This window comes from Podarcis liolepis, assembly GCF_965112155.1.
Source record: "Podarcis liolepis genome assembly, chromosome: 4".
NCBI lineage: Eukaryota > Metazoa > Chordata > Lepidosauria > Squamata > Lacertidae > Podarcis > Podarcis liolepis.
In genome coordinates this window covers 33,287,999-33,309,515 of record NC_139558.1, presented here as the reverse complement: position 1 = coordinate 33,309,515, position 21,517 = coordinate 33,287,999, and the positions used below count along the sequence as shown (strand labels likewise).

General features: G+C 41.3%; 1 protein-coding gene across 1 annotated transcript in view; it reads left to right on the top strand.

Moving 5' to 3' along the window:
* TMEM131 (transmembrane protein 131) overlaps positions 1-21,517 on the top strand; it is a 152,981-nt gene that overhangs the window by 86,603 nt on the left and 44,861 nt on the right. Inside the window, exons 3-4 of the mRNA XM_083501627.1 lie at positions 13,489-13,550; positions 15,923-15,963. Of these exons, the coding sequence (XP_083357753.1) occupies positions 13,489-13,550; positions 15,923-15,963 (103 nt within the window). The remainder of the gene's footprint in view (positions 1-13,488; positions 13,551-15,922; positions 15,964-21,517) is intronic.

The following is a 21,517-nucleotide window of genomic DNA, read 5'->3' as shown; positions in this document are numbered from 1 at the left end:
TGACCCATTGTGCCACAGAGCTTCAGGGATGTTGAGTTTTCTAGCTTGTACCTGTGTGCTATACTAGTTTTTCCCATTGTGTTCATTTGAACACAGGGGGAGTTTGCTGACTGTATAGTGTCAATTAACTTCCTTAACCGATGTCCGTGTTTTGCTATCTTAACTTCTTACTAGTAGCCTGTTTTGCTCACAATACCTCTATTCGTATAGCTGAGTGATTTATCCCTTCCAGACTGCTGTTGTTGGTGACTACTTAGGAGCTACCTACAATAGGACTTAGGTTTTTAAATGTTTGAATATTTTAAATATTCTACTCACTGCTTTTACTTGAACTTTTCCTTCTTGCCTTATATCTTTAACAACTGTGAAAAGCTACAAAAATTTACTGCTATGCCAGTATCTTTCATGTATTAAATTGTGGTCATGGGCCCAAAAAACTATGTCTTTTTCAAATGCTGGATATTTTGAAACAGTTAAAACATGCATTACTTTAAATCACATCATTTTCTTAATTGTCCTTTTTTAAAAACAAATCAGTTTTCACTTTTGCAGACTGTATGAAAGCAGTAGCTGTGGTTTTGACAGGCAGGTTCTCACTATTCTGGCTGTGGTGTCTTGTCAACTAACCATTTTTGTTGGGTGTGCAGGCAAATACCTATTCCTGTTCCAGACAGGTAGCTTGCCACTTGACTGGTTGTCTGCATAGAATAGCATTTGTCCTCAGGCAACCAGGCAAGTGGCAAGGACAGAAGCCCGTTTAACCCTCTTTCTGCTGCCTATTTACTCATGGCACTCTTTGTAGCTCTTGTAGCATTGCTTGGTTTCCCCCTTCCACGCTGGAGAATTGCGACAGAGTACTCTGGCTCCACTTTCTCTTCTCTTTTTCTAGAATGTGTGAGTGAGAACATAATCTGATGCGTTTAGCAGCTGGGAGAGGAAGAACAAGTAGCACTTCTAGTAAAGGTTAAACTGGAAAGGCCAGGGATGTATAGCACAGTAACTTGCATTTCTGCATGTGCAATATTAGAGAAGAAAGGAGTCAGGCAACTGACTGAAATGGGGGGTAGCGGGTATCCTGGATAGCTCAGTTGTTTAGACTGAGTGTGGTGCTGATAATGCCAAGGTTGCAGGTTTGATCCACAAATGAAACAGCTGCATATTCCTTCATTGCAGGGGGTTGTACTACTAAATAGTCCCTTCCAACTCTACAGTTCTATGAATCCAATTTTCCTTTGGTTCACATTGATGATGAAGTGTTTACTGAGAGAAGATGTAGTGTTTACCAAAAGATCACTCCACTGTCTGGTGACAGGAGAATGTAATGAACATGCCAAGTCACAGTTATGAAAAGAGTGGATACTTAAGCCTTGTTTGACCCTTCATATGTTAATGTATTATATGTTTAGAAAGTGGGTGCTAGTTTACAACTCATTATACAGTATAAGACATCTCTGGAATGTGTTGAAACAACATGGACCTAGTCAACCTTAACATACAGATGCAACAACATCTTTGGGTTAGTCTTGATCATTTTAGTTTTGATAGCAGGAACTCATAATTTTTAACACATTGTTTTCAATAGAAACCTCACAACAGAGTGTGTTCTGAAATATACTGAACCATTTCACAAGAATGAAATCTTAGACTTGAATTCTGTGACAAGTTAACTTAAGGCAGTTTATGGAAGGAAAGATCCCCATGCCTTCCTCCCTACTGTGGTCACTTGTGCCTTTGGGGGAAAAAACCTCTCTAGAGGGTCAGGGACACCCCCCTCCGGACAAAAAGAATGGGGGATGAACCATTGGGGGCTGCTGGAAGGGAGTAATCTAAAATCCAACTTTCTAAGATAAGGAAATTCATGGAAGGAAAGATTTTGTTTTTCTGTATTGGTCAGGAGGGTCCTCAGACCTCTCAGGCAGCTGCAGCAGGAGGAAGGGAATGAGAATTTTTCCTTCTGTGAGCCTCCTTTACTTCATTTTTAGAGTCCAATAAAGTATTAAATATATTTCTACTCCTAGTTTATTTTTGTGTGCTGTTAAGAGTTTCTACAAGCTTCTTACAAATCTACATATCGTGTTATAATCCAGGACACGTTGAGGTTTTCATTGAATGCATTAAGACACCCATGTCTTGTCTTCTTTTCGTAATACATTAAAAACTCATTTAAGTTTTCATCTGCCCTTTTTACTTACACCCCTTTTATAAGTCACTTTGATCCCATGTTGTAGTTCTCGCTCCCATTTTCAAGGTAATTTTTCATGGCCTTGCGTTCTTATATCCACACATCTGCTAATTGGAGTATACCTAATATGCATGTTTAATTAGCATATATATTAAATTGATATCATCTCCTTTCCTCCAAGAAGGTGTACATGGTTCTCTCCCCACCCCATTTTATGCTCAGAGAAACCATGTGAGGAAGACTAGGCTGAGAGACTGTGACTGTCCCAAGGTTTCCCAGTGAGCTTCATGGCCAAGTGGGGATTACTACTCTGGTCTACCAGGTTCTAGTCCAACACTGACTTCTGTGTTTTTGTAAGACTAAGGTAAAGCTAAACGACCCCATGATGGTTAAGTCCATTCCAGGGGGACTATGGGGTGCGGTGCTTTTCTCGCTTCAGGCTGAGGGAGCCAGCGTTTGTCCACAGACATCTTTCTGGGTCATGTGGCCAGCATGACTAAACCATTTCAATGGGACATTATGATGAGTGCCAGAGCGCACAGAAATCCTATTTACCTTCACACCGCAGCAGCACCTATTTATTTACTTGCACTGGTATGCTTTCGAACTGCTAGGTTGGCAGGAACTGGGACAGAACAAAAAGAACTCCCACCATCACATGGATTTGAACCACCAACCTTCTGATCAGCAAGCCCAAGAGGCTCAGTGGTTTAGACTACAGCGCCACCCACTCCCTGGTTTTGTAAGACTACAAAAGACTAAGTACAACCCCATCATTTGCACATCTGCACATAAATAAATGCTTTTGAGTTCATTGGGCTTACTTCCAGGAAAGTGTGTATAGGATTTCAACCTAACAGTGCAAACCTAGACAGACTTACAAGTGAGTAAGACTCCCTGGACATAAAGAAACTTCTGACGAGACTGACATAGGATTTCACTGTCTATCTCTGTATATAACACAGGACTCCACCACTCCCAATCAATCAGTGATTTACATACAGCTCATGGTCATTGAACATTATAGTAATTTTAACAATCTATGCTAGTTTACTCTAAAGTTGAAATAGTCTGGAGAGCACTGGTGTCCAACCTTTTTTGCAGACATTCTCAAAATGATGAGGGCTTTATATCAATGATGGAAGAAATAAGGCAGAAACAGATGGCTACATAACTCTGTTTTGCAAGCCTCAAGGACAGCTGATCTTTCCTAAAACCACCATCCTAAACACCTGATGTTCTTTGAAAATTAGATTGGATTGAAAAGCTCCTGTGCTTTTCTGTGTCCATGCCTCCTGCACACACGCCTTAAGCCAGCCTTTGCCAACCTGGTGCCTTCCAGATGTTTTGGAGTGCAACTCCTCGCCTTGCCTCTCCCTCACTCCATTCTGGAAGCTTGTGTACTTGGGACACATAAACATTGGGGGGGGGGCGCCAATACAGCTTCTTGCCAGGGGTACCTCTGAAGAGGGGTAGTTGTATGCGACTAACTCCTTTACATTGTATCTACATTTTGGTTAGCTGATCGTGAGATTGCAGTGACACACTTGGATAGCTCAGTTGATTAGAGCGTGGTGCTAATAATGCTACGGTTACAGGTTCGATCCCCATATGGGACAGCTGCATATTCAGGTTGGGCTAGATGATCCTCAGGGTCCCTTCCAACTCTATTACAGTAGTACCTCTAGTTATGGACTTAATTCGTTCCAGAGGTCCATTCTTAACCTGAAACTGTTCTTAACTAGAGGCGTGCTTTCGCTAATGCGGCCTCTTCTTGCTGCTGCGCCGCCAGCACACAATTTCCATTCTCATCTCAAGTTCTCAACTCAAGGTAACTCTTCCAGGTTAGCAGAGTTTGTAACCTGAAGCTATTGTAACCTGAGGCATTTGTAATTCAAGGTACCACTGTATTCTATGAAACTATAAGTTATGGGATCTTCTAGATTTAGTGCTGAGAAATTCTGCTCTTTCTAGTACTGTAAGTTAAAATTATAACCACTAATATATACTTCTTGGGCAGCCTACACTGTTAGATGTCTTTCCCCTGCACTGTCAGATGTGGCCCTTCTGTGGGATCATTTGGCGTTTGGAGACACCTGCATTTACCCACCAGACCTTGGCCGTGAAGTCTTAGTGTGCTTATTCAGTCAATATGCGATGGATTGGATTCAGGGGGTGGGGCAGGGGAACAAACTGAGAAGCTTAATCCAAATAATTATCATGTGATCTGGGACAGGGAATAGGCGCTCCTACTGTAGATGGGATCTTCCATCTATGCAGTCTTATATGTTGGGATTAAATTATTTTTGAAAGTTATACTTCAATTAGTCATATGTGACCCTCAAGGAATTCTGGCAGGAAGTTGTCATGACTCAGCTAAGAAATGTGCAGTTCTCACACATACAAGCACTCCCTGAAGGGTGAAATCCCACCCATTGGTATGTGTGCCTTGTAGTGTTTCTCTGTTAAATGTGCTGCACAAGCTCACACATGCTGAACTTTCCTGTGAATGCAGATATAGACATACCTCATGTTACGTCCGCTTCATATTATGTTCTTTCAGGCTACGTTCCGTGGCGACCCGGAAGTACCGGAAAGGGTCACTTCCAGGTTTCGCCGCATGCACAGACGTGCAAAATGATGTCACGGGCATTCACAGAAGCGGCAAATTGCAACCCGCGTATGCGCAGACGCGCCACTGTGGGTTGTGTTCTTTTCATGTTGTGAACGGGCCTCCGGAATGGATCCCGTTCGCAACCAGAGGTACCACTGTACATGATCTACAGAAACTTGTGGGTGAAAATCCTGTGCAGTGTGCTGTCCTATTTTTTTCTCTCCAAAAGACTGATTTTCATCTAATTGTTCTGCACTTCTAAGAGCATATTAAATATATGCAATTGGGCTTAAATCTTAAATTAAGTCATATCTTTAAAAACGGGTGAGAATTGGTTTTTTTAAGATGTTCTTTATTAAGGACTGTTTGTAGCATAGGCTTACAGCTACATGAAGATGGAATTTGGAGCCTACAGTGATTCCTAATGCTTTTTTGGGGGAAATATTTCTTTCCTAAACTTCAACCCAAAATGGGGCCACAAAACAGCAAACTATTATAAAAAAAACAATAGCATAGAACCAGCTCTACCTAGAGGCACCAGAAATTGAACTTGCGACTGTTTGTATGCAAATCATGTTCTACTAAGGAGCCCTTTCCCAGTTATTTATTTGTGTCTGTTTATTTTTACATCATTTTATTTGGGGGGTGGGGGTAGCTCAGTGAATAGAACACATGCTTTGCATGTTGAGGATCCAAGGTTTGATTTCCAGGTTCGTGTGGGAAAGGGTCTTGTTTGAAGCCCCAGCAAACCACTGCCAGTCAGTTTAGATAGTTTGAAATTCGGGCAGCTTCTGAATTTCAGTGCTATCTTTGTATACACCTGCAATTCAGCTTTCTGTATCAATAAAATAGCTGTTGTTTTATATTACTTTGAAAATACGTTGGGCCACTTGACCTATAGCGTAACATACGTGCAGTATTTCATTTTTCCTCTTTCCCTTTTAATTGAAGTGAAATTCATAGCAATTTCCTTGTAATGAAACTCTTAAATTAAATTACATAGAGCTGGGACAAGCATCAAAAGGCCACAGAACCAACCTCTTTCTTAGAGAAAACAATGAAGTGTGAAGTACAGAATCTGGGTAGATGAATTTACGTGATTTTTTGATATCTTTTTTAGGGTTCAAAAGTGTAAGAAAGTGAAGATCACAGGGGAATTAATTGAATCTGATGGTTGGCTCAGTGAATAACATGGGTTTTTTTTTTTTATCAAGAGAACAACTTGAGACAACCACGTGTTTAAGAAGTACTTGAAACTACAATGCTATGAGGGCACTGCTCTGCCTATTGTTAGATATACTTCTTTCCAGAGGCCAAGAAAATCAGATGCCACCATGAATCCTATCTTTATGAACAGACCACAAAGAATCTATCTTTTACTGCACTGTAAAGGAAGTCCTGCAATCGTTACACCGTAATTCAAGTGTTACCAAGGTAACACAATTTGGCGGACTGGGCAGGAGTAGCGCTATTTTGGTACGGGCATGGTAAGGCTGTTATAATGAGAGCTAGGAGAGCTAGTTCTCTCCCCCCCCCCCCCCGGCACCGCCTCCAAAAGAAAAACCAAACAGAAAAATGCTCTGGGAGCTTCTGATATCATCTTTCTTATGGGACCTAGAAGACTCAAATATGTTCCAGTATGTAAATAAGAATATCGTGGGGTAGGAGATCTAGTAACAATTTCATATCTGGCCACCAATGTGCTCCTTTGGTTTCAGATAGTACATGGGTAGAGGAGTCTAAAAAGGCTCGGAAACAAATTTTCATGGCCCTCTAGCAGCTATGATGGCTCATTTACCATAAGTAATGTATTTAGCATTAACTCTGGAAGTGTATAATCAATTCTGACCAAACTAAGCTTCCTGATTTATATTTTGCTCTAGGCGGCTTCGTTTGGCCAGAATCTAGTATATACTTGCAGAGTTAATGCTAAATACATTACTTCTGGTAAATGAGCCACCATAGCCTCTAGAGGGCCATGATCAGTGATAGAAACTCAGATATATAATGCAATCTTCAAATGGCACCTTAAACCTAGGCTGCAGCTGCCACAAAGGAATGTCTAGGCACTGTTCCATCCCCTCCATGGGACTTTTATTTTTCATTCTATTTCTATACCGCTTTATATTTCAAAGAACAAATCTAGAAGCATTTTACAACACATTAAAACATCAACTAAAACAATCCAGAATGAAACTAATTCAAGTTTCAAGGAAAATATTTCATATCCTTCTCTAAGTCACCTTTTGCTTTCCTCAAAAGGTAATCAAGATATCTCCACATGGTCACAATTGGACCCGCACCAGGTCCAAAATGTGCCTGGTACCTGGCTAATTTTGAACACTAGCCATGAAATTTCATGTCCTGGGATTTTTAGACTCACCTACTCATTTACTATCTGAAACCAAAGGAGTGCATTGATTTCCTGATGTGAAATATATTGGCATTATTTTCAGCTTCCCTACCCTACTAATAGAAGATAAGTCTAAAGCAGGGGTGAGAAACATGTGACCTTCCAGATGTTGTACAACTTGCATCATCCCTGTCCATAGGACATGACTCATGTTGCTGGTCTCACACGGGTGGCAGAATCATGCTGCCAACACCCACACAAGGCTGCTGCTGCAGAGGGATTCATGCCTTAGACACATGCTTTAGGAAATCCTCCTCCTCTAATATGGACTGTGTGTGTGTGTGTGTGTGTGTGTGTGTTCAATAAACCAGTACTGTATTGCATTTTCTGATTAGCATTGTTGATGTTATTGACAATGATAATGTCAGTAACTGGCGTCTTGGAATCCAGATCTGATGGTCAGAAAGAAAAATAATCTATTTTGTCGTTGGTTGAGGAGACAAAGGTAGAACTTAGACCCATAGAAGAAGTCTGTTCGAGTGTGGGAACTGTCCACTGCTGAGCACTGTGTGCCCTATTGGTATATGAGATTTGAGTAGCAGTTATAAGTCTGTGCTTGTTGAACATTTGTTCCCTTGGCTGACCAAGTGTGAAGGTTGCAGGCATCACATGCTGCCTCAGCAGACTAATGGTGGCTATGGTACACATAACAATATAGCCACCTGGAACTGCTGATGAAGTCTTGGAAAAACAAAATTATATTAGTAGGTGAGATGTTGGCAGTTCAGGACCTCCTAAGATAGTACTTTCAGATGTGTGATCTGTTTATATGCAGGGCCAGCTAGCCAGGCAGAACTGTAGAGACTCAGTGCATGGATGAGAGGTGGGTGTTGGATGAAAGGTTTAGATTTACAATATACATTCAGTCATGATTTGGTAGAAACTTCATCTGTACGGAAGAGATGGTTCTAATTTGATACTAGTAGAACTTGATTGACTCTCTTTTATTTTAAGCACTAGCACATAGCATTTGTGGAGGAAAGATGGCAGGAGCTGAAAAGTATTTCATAACAATTGTAGGGTTGGAAAACATCTCCTGGGTCATCTAGTCCAACCCCCTGCAATGTAGGAATCACAGCTAAGTCAGTTTAGTCATGGGAATTCCATAGCTGCAAATTATTTCTTTATTTATTGTAATATAGGAAGTTAAGCAAGTACTCATTTGTATGTATGGATTTACTTCTTCCATTGACAATAAAAACAAAAACAGATATTGCTAGAATCACTGCGGTATTGAGCACGGAAATAACCAAGCAAATGGTGCTACCTTGTTTCAGACTCCAAATTCTGTTCTTAGGTGAAGTGCCACATTTTATCTAGTAAGGCAGAAAACAGATCAGCCAACCCTGCCCTAAAGCATCAGATTCCCTCCTAGAGATTGTTCCTTGCTGTGCTCCTATGCTCTTGCAGCCTCTTTGGCACCAAGTACTTTTCTCCAGTTGTGACTGGTGTGGCAGCTGTGTCTCTTCCACACTCTGATAATATCTTGCTTAGACTACTGTAACACACTGTATGCTGAAGCTGGAAACACAGGAAGTAGCCTTATACTGAGTCAGACCTATTGTTGTTGAGAGACAGTGGAGTCCTCACAACAAACCTGTGATGTAGATTGCACTGCAAGAGAGTGGCTGGCCCAAAGTAAACTACTGTACTGAATTCCCTGGCTATGTGGGAATTTAAACCCTTTGGCGCACCAACCAGTACACCACACTGGCTATCAAATTAAGTTTGCTTTGCTGTAATTATTCATAGTCATTTATGTTTAACGTCTTTGTAGGGATAGCCTCCATACATGCCTCTAAATAATGCAAGGCAAGGAGGGATTAAGAATCCTGAAAAGTCACAAAACATGACCCAAGCATAACTCTTCTGACCTATGAGAAGTGGATTGTTGGCATCCATCTGTCTCAAGAGACAACGGAGTGCGCCTCCAGGGGTGAAGTCAAACCACAGTGTTGGCAGCACCGGTAACCTCCCCAGAGCGTGCCATCCTAGGCAGTGTGCATGGAGTTCCTGGGCTGCCTCAGTAACAAAACCTCCCTCTCGGCCTCACTGAAGCTGTCCAAAGGAAAGCAGAACAACACGTTTGGCATCAGCTTGGCTGCAGGAGTTGCCAGAAGGAGACATACAAGACATCCATGCAGCCATCTTAGGGACCCCACTCTGGATTTGTATAGGGTTTACTCCTTAGCCTTGTCTTCTCCTCAGAGATATCCTGCAAGGCAACAGAGGTTTAGGATAAGCATTTTCCTTCTACATGGGCTACCTTCCCCAGTTAATGAACCCTACCTGCCCCTTACCTCCCTCTACAGCACATGCAGAAACCACCTTCTTCCACCAGAGCCTGCCTTCACAGGCAGAGGAAGTCCCTAACTCACAGAGGGTTTGAGACCATTGGCTACCCTCACCTGCAATCCATGGGATACAATTATCCCTTGTTATAAATCTTGGAAAATTGGTTGCACTGGTATTGCTTTCTATGTCAAATAGGTCATTGATCACTTATCCTTGCATTGGTCTTGTTTGCATGTCACATGCAGCCACAAACTATGGTTAGATAAATTACACGAGCTGTGTGCTAGTTCACACAGCTGGAACACTCCCACTTTGTTCCCTCCTTTAGTCACATGTGGGGAATGAAACCATAAGGTGATTGGATCATAGTTAGTTTGTTGCTAAATAAACTGCAACTGCTGGTTTGGATATAGTGCCAGGCCAACCACTCCCATGGTGTGTTTCGCTACTCACGAGAGGAAGGAGTGAAGTAGGAAGTGCTGAGCTACATGCATCACCTAATTCGACTAACTGTGGTTCATAGTCAGCATTGAGTCAAAACATAGCTACTGTCTGGTAAATGTATATTCAGATACTGGCAGCATTAGCATATAGAACTAACCACAGTTTAGCACTACATGGCGACACCTCAGCAAGACAACATTGCTGTGGGAGAAATACTGATAAAGAAATCACAGATAAGCTGCATAAATTATTTGCATTCTGAACCACTTTTTGATGCATCTGCAGAGTCAAGTTAAATAGATATGAAAGTATAACATCCTAGAATTAACTCATACCAGTCAGTTACCTAAATATTTTTGACTCAGATGTGAATTTGCTGCCTTTAATAATGTTTGCTGCCATTAAAATTGTCATCTTTCTTGGAAGATTAGAAGGTAGGCAATGTAACATCATTAAAATAAAATAAAAATAATATGAGGGATGGGGAGCCAAAAAATCACAGGCCTTTCCTCCTAGTTTATGTCTCAATTGGTAGAAGGTATTATTTAAGTTAAAATTATAGAAGAATAAGCAAGCAACATGATATCTATAAAGGCAAGTCCTGATTTGTTGACATTTTTAATGTCAAGGCACATATACATATATAGGGATGGGCCAGTAGGCACTGTATACTTCTTTTAACCGTGGTTTGTTTTAATAAGCAAGGATTCAACTCTCATATATTCGTATAGCATGTAATCTGTTTTGCCTTATGTTGATTTGTTGTGCCTCTGAACACCCAGCTAGTATACATACCAAAGTCTTTTTCATTGCCCAAAGACCAGCAAGACACCACTGAAATGTCAATTCTTCTACTTTTGTCTGGCTTCAAAACATTCTTCTCCTCTTCCCAAGACATATGAGCAAAAAACAGTCCTAAAGTATCCCTTTCTTCCTCCATTTCTAGGCACATTCCATGAGAAGTGTTGTTAGCCTTTTTTGTGAACTCGTAACCCTATCAAAAAAAATCATTTCTTTCTATTAATACAAAATCTTTATTTCTGAGAAAGAAGAAGTAATGGTGTTAACAGTAACTTTGATTTTTAGATATAAAAAGGGTGGATGGATTGTTGCAGAAAAAGTATAGTAGGAATTAAATGTGTGATGGTGGTCAGGAGAGGCTTTCAGGCCAAACAGCATTTATGTTGGTTGAACTTTGATGTAATGTGCTGAGAGCAAAGGTTTGTGTCTAACATATAGTTCTCGTTGTGTCTAACATACAGCTCTCATAATAGATCCCTGTGGAAATTTAAATTTTGGGGTGGAGAGCTTACCAGCAAGGAAGTGGTTGGGGAAAGAAGTCTATTGCTAAACAGAATGAGGAAGGAGGAAAAGGTCTGTGAAAGTGTCAGTGAGTGTCCTTCGGCCATGTAAGCATTTTTGTTTTTTAGCTGCTCTTCCCTCTCATTACTGTAGTAAGACAAGGTAGAGTGATACAGAAATAGAATTAAAGTAGAATACTGAGCTTGGACATAATGTCAAACCACATTTAATGCAAGCCAAGATTCACAAAACAACTTCAGGCATGCTTTGAAATCCTGGTTTGTTGGCCCCAAAGTTAGTGAGCCTAGTTAGGTTTGGATGTATAATGAAGCCAAAGGATTTGGATTTATAATCAGAGTATATGGGTAAAAATTGTAGGAGAGGGAAACAACAGTGGTCTTACTGTGTCTGCTATAGATCTCCAAGCCAGACTGAGGACTTGGATGATGCCTTCATAGAGCAGATCACCAAACATTCCAAAAAGAGATAATAGTGATCATGGAATACTTCAACTACCCCAATATCTTTTGGAACTCATACTCTGCTAAGAATGTAAGGTTCAACAAATTCCTCAATTGCTTCACTTTCCCACATTTCCAGAAGGCCGAGGAAGCAACAAGGGGGTCATCTCAACTTGGTCCTCACCAACACGGAGGAACTGATTGACAAAGTGAAAGTACAGGAAACCTTGGTAGGAAGTGATAATGTCCTCTTTGGTTTCATTATACACAAGCAAGGGGAGGCTGAGTGTAGTTGGACATGCAATCTAGACTTTAAGAAGGCTGATTTCAAAAAGCTTAAGGAACTACTGGGTGAATTTCCATTGTAAGAAATACTCAGAGAAGGGTTTACTAGCATACTAAAGGAACTTGCAAGTGTAATCTCAGAGCTTCTGTGTGCTGGTCCAGGGGGGAGGTTACCGTGGGGCGAGGTCCAGGACCTGAGTTGAGGGTCGCCAGACAGTCCTCCTCAGGCAAAGCAGGGTCCACAGCAAGAAGCCGGGCAAGGACAGGAACTCTGGGGGAACAGGACTGGATGCTGGCCGAAACAGCTCATCAACGACGTTGCTCCCGCAACCTGGGACTGGGCTGACTGGCCTTTATCTTCTCTGAGGCCAGGGGCGGCCCCGGCCCCCAGGAGACCCGCCTCTCCTGGCCTTAAGGCGAGCACTCCTCCTGGGGGAAACCAGTTCCCTTCGCCTCTCTGCCCTGAGCCTCTGCAGTTCAGGAGAGGCTGAAGGGTTACTGGACCCAGGGGGAGACTCACCTGTAGGCACTGAGTCCTCAACCACCTCCGGAGCCAGAGTGGATTCACCTGGTGCCTGCTCCTGAGGATCCGGCACAGGTGCAGGCGCTTCAGAATCAAGGCCCTGTGCAGAATCAAGGGACTCCTGTGCAGGCTGGGATTCCTCCGGTTCAGCCTCTGAATCGGATTCCCAGGCCATCACATTCTGTCTAAAATATCTGATAATTCTTGGACAACAAGTGAGGTCCCTGCGGATTGCAGGTGTGCACATGTTGTCCCCTCTTCAAAACAGGGGAGGCAGAACACCCAGATAACTACCAACAAGTGAGCTTGACGTTGATCCAAGGAAAGTTCCTAGAACAGCTAAGTTAAACAGTCGGTCTGTGAGCACTTAGGATAGGACACTGTGATTAGCAGGGGCTTCTCAAAAACAAGTCATGCCAGATGTGGATCAGGGGAATATTGTGGCTGTAATGTACCTTGATTTTAGTAAGACTTTCAACAAAATTCCCCAATGGTATTATTGTGGATGAGGTGGTAGAATGTGGACTGGATGAGATAACTGTTAGGTGGACTTGTAGTTGGTTGACTGACCAAACCCAAAGAATGGTCACTGTGTAGATGCCTTTTTAAAAATGTTAGCGCAGTCTCGCATGAAACTGCATATGAAAAGCAATATTAGCCATGATAACTAGATAAAGCACCTATGTTTTGGGGACCAGCTAAATAGCAAATGTAGGGAGTCACAGCAACGAGAATCCTGCTTAGCAGGCTTTATGGTAGCATCTGACTAGCAACTGTTAGAAATAAGATACAAGACTAGATGGAAACCTTGGCTTGGCAGGGTCTTTATACTATTGACAAACTTTAAGTTGTTTTTATTTTAAATGTTTAGGGGGTGGGTAACTGGAGGACCACATCACAGCTATCTCCAGATGGACAGCATTACTTGATCACAATGAAGTTTTAATTTGTATTTCTCTTGCTTTACAGCTTTCATCCAGTCAGATAGCATAATAGAAGTTCTACGCTTTGATGAAGGAGGCTTATTACAGGTAAATATTTTTTATTAAAATAAATGGGTCTGTCCTGTATTGCTGTTGTGTGTAGTAAAATTTCTTTAGTCTGCTGTGTTCTCTTGAAGTCTCTTAATGAAGAAATAAAATTGATGGCTGGAACTTCAAGTCTAACTTGACTCACTCATCTTTTCCATGTGGCCCCTTGCAAATTTCCAGTGTTCAATTATTTTGGGCTGAATCCAATTGTGTAATGTTGCTAAACAAGATTATTTACTTGAAAGCTGAGACTCCACATTTAATCCTATGAGTTTGGTGGAGGATAGATAGATAGATAGATAGATAGATAGATATACATACACATACATACAAACAAACATGCAGTATCTTTTATATGAACTTGAGTGGATGATCCTGGTGAAATAGTAAAGCACATAGCATCATCTTTATGATTCCAGTACCTTCAAATTCTCATTAGCACCTCATTAGAGTTGCCCTACAGATAGCAGCATAAACTGGTGTTTATATATTTCTTATTTTTTATTTATTTGTTGAACTTATATACCATCCTATACCCAGAGGTCTCAGGGTGGTTTTATAGAGGTTGGGAGGGGCTTTGTATATATGATAGAAGAGCAAAAACATTGGTGTGACCCATAGCACAGTTTACAGTTTGCGCACTGTTCACAGAAATGGTTCCCTGTTCTGCGATTAAATTTAAATCCTTCTATAACTTAATGCAGAGGTTTTCAACCTTTTTGAGCCCACAGCTTCCTTGACCAGCTACACTCTTTCTCCGGCTCCCCTGTGGGGAAATGGGCTTCAAGCATCAGAAGCTCAGTTATGCTACCCCTTGCCTGCAGAGCCGCCAACCCATCACCCCTTTTCAACCACCTTCCCTTGTGGAGTGTTCCTTCAGCCCATTCACCTCCCCTCACCTTGGGAGCCCTCCGAGCAGCCACTGCCACTGTCCCTGGTTTCTGAGCTGCCCCCCCCCCGCCCCAAAGAGAAGTGCCTCCTCACGCTGCCCCGCAGGGGCCTGGGAAGAGGATGCCCCCAGCCTTAGTAGACTGGCCAAAGGTGAATATGAGGCCAACACCTTACTCACCTTAGGAGGCAGCAGTGGCAGCTGCTGGGCCTGCATGGTGGAAAGGCTCCTCTTTGGTGTTGGGCACTCAGCTCCCAGGCAGGCATTGCACACAGCAAGCACAAAAAGGCCAGCATGGTACCTACCTGCCTGGGCTCCCATTTTGTCTGTCCATTCCCGACAGCAAAGGCTGGTGGACTGTCTGGCTTGGCTCCCTCATCCACCTGCTTGCCTGCTGCAAGGCCGCCTCAGCTCCTGGCAACCAGCACCCCCTGGCCAGCGCCAGAGGTACCATTCGCCTGGGGAGCTTTTAGCCAGGACTGCTGCAACAAACAGCCACACAAGCTTTTGGGAGGCAGAGATGCGAGAGGGCATCAGAGAAGGGAAGGAAGGAAAGAGGGACAGAGGTTAGTGTTGCCTGTGGCACCCCTGACCATCAAGTTGCTAGTTGGCTGCAGCAGTTTCAGGCAGAAAACAGGGAGGGAAATCAGACAATAACGGATTAGAAATGCTCCCATACAAATAATGGAAGTCTGTCACCTAACAAATGATTTCCTGGAAGTGCATTGTGTTTGGAAAGTGGGACCTGTGTGTACATATCTATGCAGGGCAGCTGAGACACAATGAGGGATAAAAGATTAAATTAATCAGACACACATTAGCTTGTCTCTTAAAAGTTATGCTACTATACTTACTTAGGAAATAATTCTCAAGTAGGTTTTTCAACTTGTTATTTGAAGTGGAAAATTTGAATGGGCCAATGGCCTGACATTAGTGGTAGTGCACTTGGGAGTAAGTTTTATTGAACTTCCTTACTTCTATAGTACATCTGAGCAGTGCTTTTTTCTAAAAAATGTTTAGGGGTACTCTCATTTTGCCTCAAGAAAATCACCATTTTATAGTTCAAGTCGGGGAAAATAAATACAGAAAAAGTACAAAGATCACAAAATGTTTAGGGGTATGCGTATCACTGCATCCCCCCAGAAAAAAGCACTGCATCTGCGTAAAGATGCATAGAACTGTTCTGTAAATTATCATATGATAAACTGGGCAGTAGTGCTTCTTTATAAGACTCCTTGACAAGAGCTAAGAGGTTTTGAATAATTGGAAGCTGATATTTTGGGCTGCAATCCTACCTCCAGTTACTTGAAAGTAAGCCCCATTGAATTCAATAGGACTTATTTCTGAAGAGAAACACAGTTAGGATTGATCTTAAAGAGTTAGATTTGAGATTTACGCAAGCTACTGTGTATTCTGATTGCTTATCAATAAATTTTCAAGGAACATACTTTGTTGCTGAAATTTGCTATTCTTTTCTTTTCAGACTGAGACAACGATTGGCCTCAGTTCATATCAGCAGAAAAGGTAAGTTTTTCCACAGTCCATTGTTTCCTTTAATTCCAAACAATGCTTAAAATTATCTTATAATTTGAAAATGTTTGACTGTTTCGGTGAACCAAACTATTAACATTGTTTGCTTAATCCAAGGAAATTATTATTTTTTATTTAGAGGATTGCTATTCCACCTTTTAATTCAGTGCTCAGAGGATAATCACAATTGTCAGTATATGTATACATTGATACGTGATCGTTTGTATGAAATGGCATTTACAGAGTAGCTATTGATGATACTTTTCTCATCTCCTGAACATGGTGCCTTGTTGGTAGAGGCAAGGTTGTCAAGTCTTATATTAAAGACATTTAACTACCTCCTCATGTGATCATATGAACTGGCCTTGGTAATTTTGAAAGCCATGAAGGTATCCAGACAATCATGGGAATATCAAATAATTACATAGGTTTCTATCATTTAAAATCTCTCCAGCCCAGTTAGCCACAATTTCTGGATAACCGTATTGGGGGGGGGGCGTGTTATCATGGATTTCTCCCTTCTACAAGTCCAGAATCATGCCGAAAACTTTGGAAAGGGGGGGTGTTTGCAATTGGGCTAGAGTTGGGCTCTTGTAGAAGATATGTTAACTGCTTCTGTCTTCTGCAAAAGTCCTGTAGGGAAGAGAGAGAAATCACTTCTCCTCTCCTCCATGGAAAATGAAGAAAACAGAGGTGTCATCTCTCCCATGAGCAAGGCAGAAAGTACAAGGATATTCACCTGATGGTGGAGTGTTATTTGGAACTGTGCTTCTCCTTGTAGATGCCATTTTATTTGACAGGATGTCTGTAAAATGTGGGTGTAATGGACAGCTCAGGTAGACCAGAGTCTGTTGGTGCCGTGTGGTGAAATTCTACCAGAGTGGTGTAGCTTGCACAGTGCTGGGCTGGAGATCACTCTTTAAACCTCTTTTGTTGGTATTTTGCTTTCCATTCTTAAGCTGGGAATAGAATAGTTGCTTTGGAAGATAATAATCAGGCATCCAAACAACATGACCAATCCAACGAAGTTGATGTTGAAGAATCATTGCTTTGACACTGGTGATCTTTGCTTCTTCCAGTACACTGGCATTAGTTCACCTATCTTCCCAAGTGATGTGTAATTTTTTTCAGAGACACTGTTGATGGAATATTTTGAGGAGTTGGAGATTTATAAGTGGTCCGTGTTTAAGCATACAGTAAAGTTAGTAGTACAATAGCTTTGTAAACAAGCATTTTGGTTTCCCTGTGAATGTTCGGTCCTCAAACATTCTGCACTTCAATCGGGAGCATAAACTGTAACATCTCTGAGGTTAGCTTAGCTTAAGGAACTGAATATATGCTGTGCATTTACCATCTTGCTGAGAAGCCTGTAACATCCACCAAAGTTTATAGACAGACAGACAGACAGATGATAGAATTCTTTCAAGAAACAGTAACTGTCTCCTGACACATTTTCTGTTTTACCAATTTTGTTGTAAAATACTGTGAAATCTTTTTTTCTTCTTTAACTCCCCTAAGTCTCCAGTTTTCTTTAAAAAGCTAAAACAGCCAATAGGAAAAGGGGGCACCCCTCAGTGGACCTAGACAGGGGTTAGACGAAAGCTGCTTATCTGACAGTTCAGTTCTAAAAAGAGGCAGAGCACCACATTACAATAAAAACATTTACATATCTTTCTTTAAAAAGGGTAATGTGTGTTGAGTACAGCTGCTTGTTATGTAAATGTCACTGTGCCCAATTAAGAGCCACTTGTCAGTAGGTGCAGCTGGATCACACACTAGCTTAGCAATGGTGTTGCCATTTTGCCATTTGTAAAGGCTTAAAATTGTACGTTAGGAGGATAATGACATCAGTAGTATTTGGTCCAATGAAATGACATGATTCACAATATCCAAACTTTCCTTCCTATCAGTTCATATTAGAAAAAGCCTGTGGTTTTCAGCTTTGCTGTGTTGCAAGTGATACAACCAGCTATATGGACACTAGTTTTGGTGTGTTCCAGACAATAGTAACAATTAGCTATGGCATCATAATGCCCAGGAGAGTGATAATTCATGACTGAAAGGCTGTTGGAGGAGAGGTGTGCAGAGTAACAGAGATGAAATTCATATATGCTTTTCTCTTTGGGTGAAATTCAATATATGCTTCTCTCCTTAGCACTGGAAATTCCTGTCTGCATCTCACATGTATTTTTTGCTAGCTAATCACTAGCGCGTCTACAGTAGTTGTAAAGCTACTTCCAAGTAGTCTTCCTGTACTTATTATTTATTTAGTTAACTTAGGGACCATTTGCTATATATAAAAAAGTCTAAAAAAACTACAATAAGGAGTTGAAGAGTCAAATACACAAAGCATGGAATTAAAAAAGAAATGTTCCTATTGTAGTTGGAAGATTGCAGTTGCAAGATTGTAGTTGTTTTTTTACCTTATTTTTGGGTATATAGATATCTTTGTTTTAGGCACTGAGAGCATGCATAGCATGCTGGAATCCTTCAAATTAAAGTGGAAATTTGTAAAACATGTTAGCTGTTTTGTCTAAGCTGAAGTAGCATAATGAAACTGTCAGGTCATTTAAAGGCACCAGAGGAAACAGCTAGCTAATGCATTTGAACATTCATTTGGTTTTTACATAGATATATAAATGTTAGCTTAGCTGCTACACTCACTTTCTACTCTACTTTTGAAATGCCAGATTTAAATTTACAAGAAGACATATGAACACTGGTTTCCAAAAACCAAACAGAAACCAGAAGCATTCAGTCACTCAACATGATATCTTAACCTCTCCATTTGCATCAAATGTTATTTTAAGAATAGTAAATTTTCAGTTACTTCTGTTGAATATTTGCTAAACAATAAAAGAGGAAGTACTGTCAGGTCATTGAATCTATGCAAATTGTTGTGAAGCTACTGGTAATTGATACTAAAAATGCAAGGAATGGCACTATGGAGTACTTGATCTAAAAGTATTCAATATTTTAAGAGCCTAAGATGACAAACCTATACTCACCTAGGTATAAGTCCAATTGCACTTAATGAGGCATAGTTTTGAGTGGGCATATATAGAATTGCCTGTGAAGTTACTGTTTGTACATTTGGGATGCCACATCAGTAGTATCATAAACAATTACCACAGCTGTTGTCTTCCTGCTTCCCTAAGGCCAGGCCTACTGTGAGTTGTAAGGAACCCACTATCTCAGATATGATGAAAGGTCTAATTGAGGGGAATCCTCATCCCTTCTGTCACTCATTAGGCCAAGGGTGGGGAAATGGATGTGACCAGCGAGGCAGAACTTTATCTCCCCTACTCTGCATGGCCAAGTCTGACAGATGGGCATGGCCAATCACCTCTCAGTCATCGGACATCACAATGGTATTGGTATTTATGACCCTTGCAATTTTTGGCATTTGGAAGCCCCAACAATCACCTGGTAGTACTTTGAAATGGATTCAAAGATTGATTGAATATGCGGAACTAGACAGTTTGTCTGAAAAAATAAAGAACAAACCAAAACAGGTATTTGTATCTAAATGGGAAGGCTTCAAAATATATTTGAAAAATAATTACAGTAGCTTAAACTCAGTTGCAGCATTTGATTAACTTCAGTAGTAGCTTTAAGACTGATGTGCGACCTAAGATAAATTAAGATGCAGTTAAATTATGGAAAAACCTGGCTGCCAGAGATTCTCCACTACTGCGTTAGACAGTCCAATTTATTTGCTAATTATAATTGGTCATCACAAAGCTACAATCAATTTGGGAGATGCATGTTCAGCTATGTTGATCCCTAGTATGCTGGGCCCTGTTTTAGTGAGATATACTGTAGTGTATACTCAGTCAGTAAATAACAGATCCCAGGAAGCAGCAACGGGAGTACGGTTTTCAACCCCCTGACAGTTATGCTATGAAATATCACAGGCCATGTTTTATCCCCAATGTTTTTAACATTCATATGCTGTCATTGGGAACCATGATTAGGATATTTGGGGCAAGGTGCCATTGGTATGCTGACAAGATTCAGCACTATTTTTCCATAACATCTGAATCAAGAAAGATCATGCAGATTCTGGAACATTGCCTGGATGCAGGAAATTAAGCTGAGCTTGAATCCTGGCAAGACAGAAGCTCTGTGGGCGAGTGGTTCTCATATCTGAAAAATTGGCCAGCTGCTTGCCCTAGACAGAGCTGCACTCCCTCTTAAAGAACAGGTATGCAGTCTGCAAGTCTTCCGGGAGCACTTTTTATTATTTCAGCTAGTACAACAACTGGACCTGATAGCTTGATCACAGTAGTCCAGAAATTGGTTATTTAAAGGCTGGATTACTGCAGTGTGAGACTTTCCTTGCACTTGGTCCTGAAACTGCAGTTAGTACAGAATGCTGCAGTATGATTATTGTCAGGAGCAAGTTCCTATTATTCCTCTGCTCAAATATCTGCATTGGCTGCCAGTTTGTTACAGGGCCAAGTTCCAAGTTTATTAGCAGTATTCAAACCCCTTAGCAGCTTGTGATCAGTTTACTTGTCTTGCCCCATATATATTTTCATACATACATAAATAACCCCGGATAGGTGTTCCAGTCAGTATAGTAGGCAATAGTGAGCTAAATGGGCCAAAAATCTGATTTGGTATAAAGTTGCCTGGGTTTCTACATTGGCTGGATAGTGTAGAGAAGAGATGCACAACCTGCAGCCATCGTCAGATGCATGGAATGGTGAGAGGAGAGAGGGGAGCCCTCTGTAAGCAATCAGTTCAGACCTCTGGTAAGAGTAACCTGTCCCTTCCACAGCAACCTGTCCAGTGCAGGCATGTAGTGTCCAAGGGGATTTGGCCCTCAGGGGGAAAAACAAATTTCTCCACTTCTAGACTAGGATATGATCCTCTCTTCGGGTAGAAGAGTTCCCAGGTTCAGATCTTGGATAACCTTGCTCAGGGTGGGAAGGCTGACTGTACCTTTAATGAAGCATTCATTCATGGAACTATCTGTTCATGGTTAATAGGCCAGGTAAACAAAAGTTATGACTGAAGGTGCTTGAATACACCTTTGAGTGCTGCAGGCATATGCTGAGTCAGTGCTAGGTGGGGACTTCCGTAGGTTTGCACTGAACAGATGCCTTAACATGGCTTTAAAAGACTTGTTCAGCACAAGGAATGCTGTTCCTCCCCCCTAACACACACAGTTGCTCCTATAATAGTCTATAATTTTCTTAAAGACTGGAGGTGGTAATAATTTGATTTTGGGGGTAAAAATTCCCAGTAATCTACATGCAGTAATTAAGCAGTATTTTGTGTGTGTGTGTGTGTGTGTGTGTGTGTGTGTGTGTGTTGAAAGTAGTTGCAGCATGTTACTGATATGATATGCAGGTCTGGGACAAGACGGCACCTTGCATAAACTTCTGCTTATAGGCCTTTTCTGTTTGATCCAAATGTTATTACCTGTGCTATGCCTGCTCGTTAAGAGTGGATTTTTAAGTTTGTAGTTAAAGTACGTGATCTAGACACACTGTGCCTTTGCCTAAGTTGCAGACACTCATAGACATAAACCTTGAAA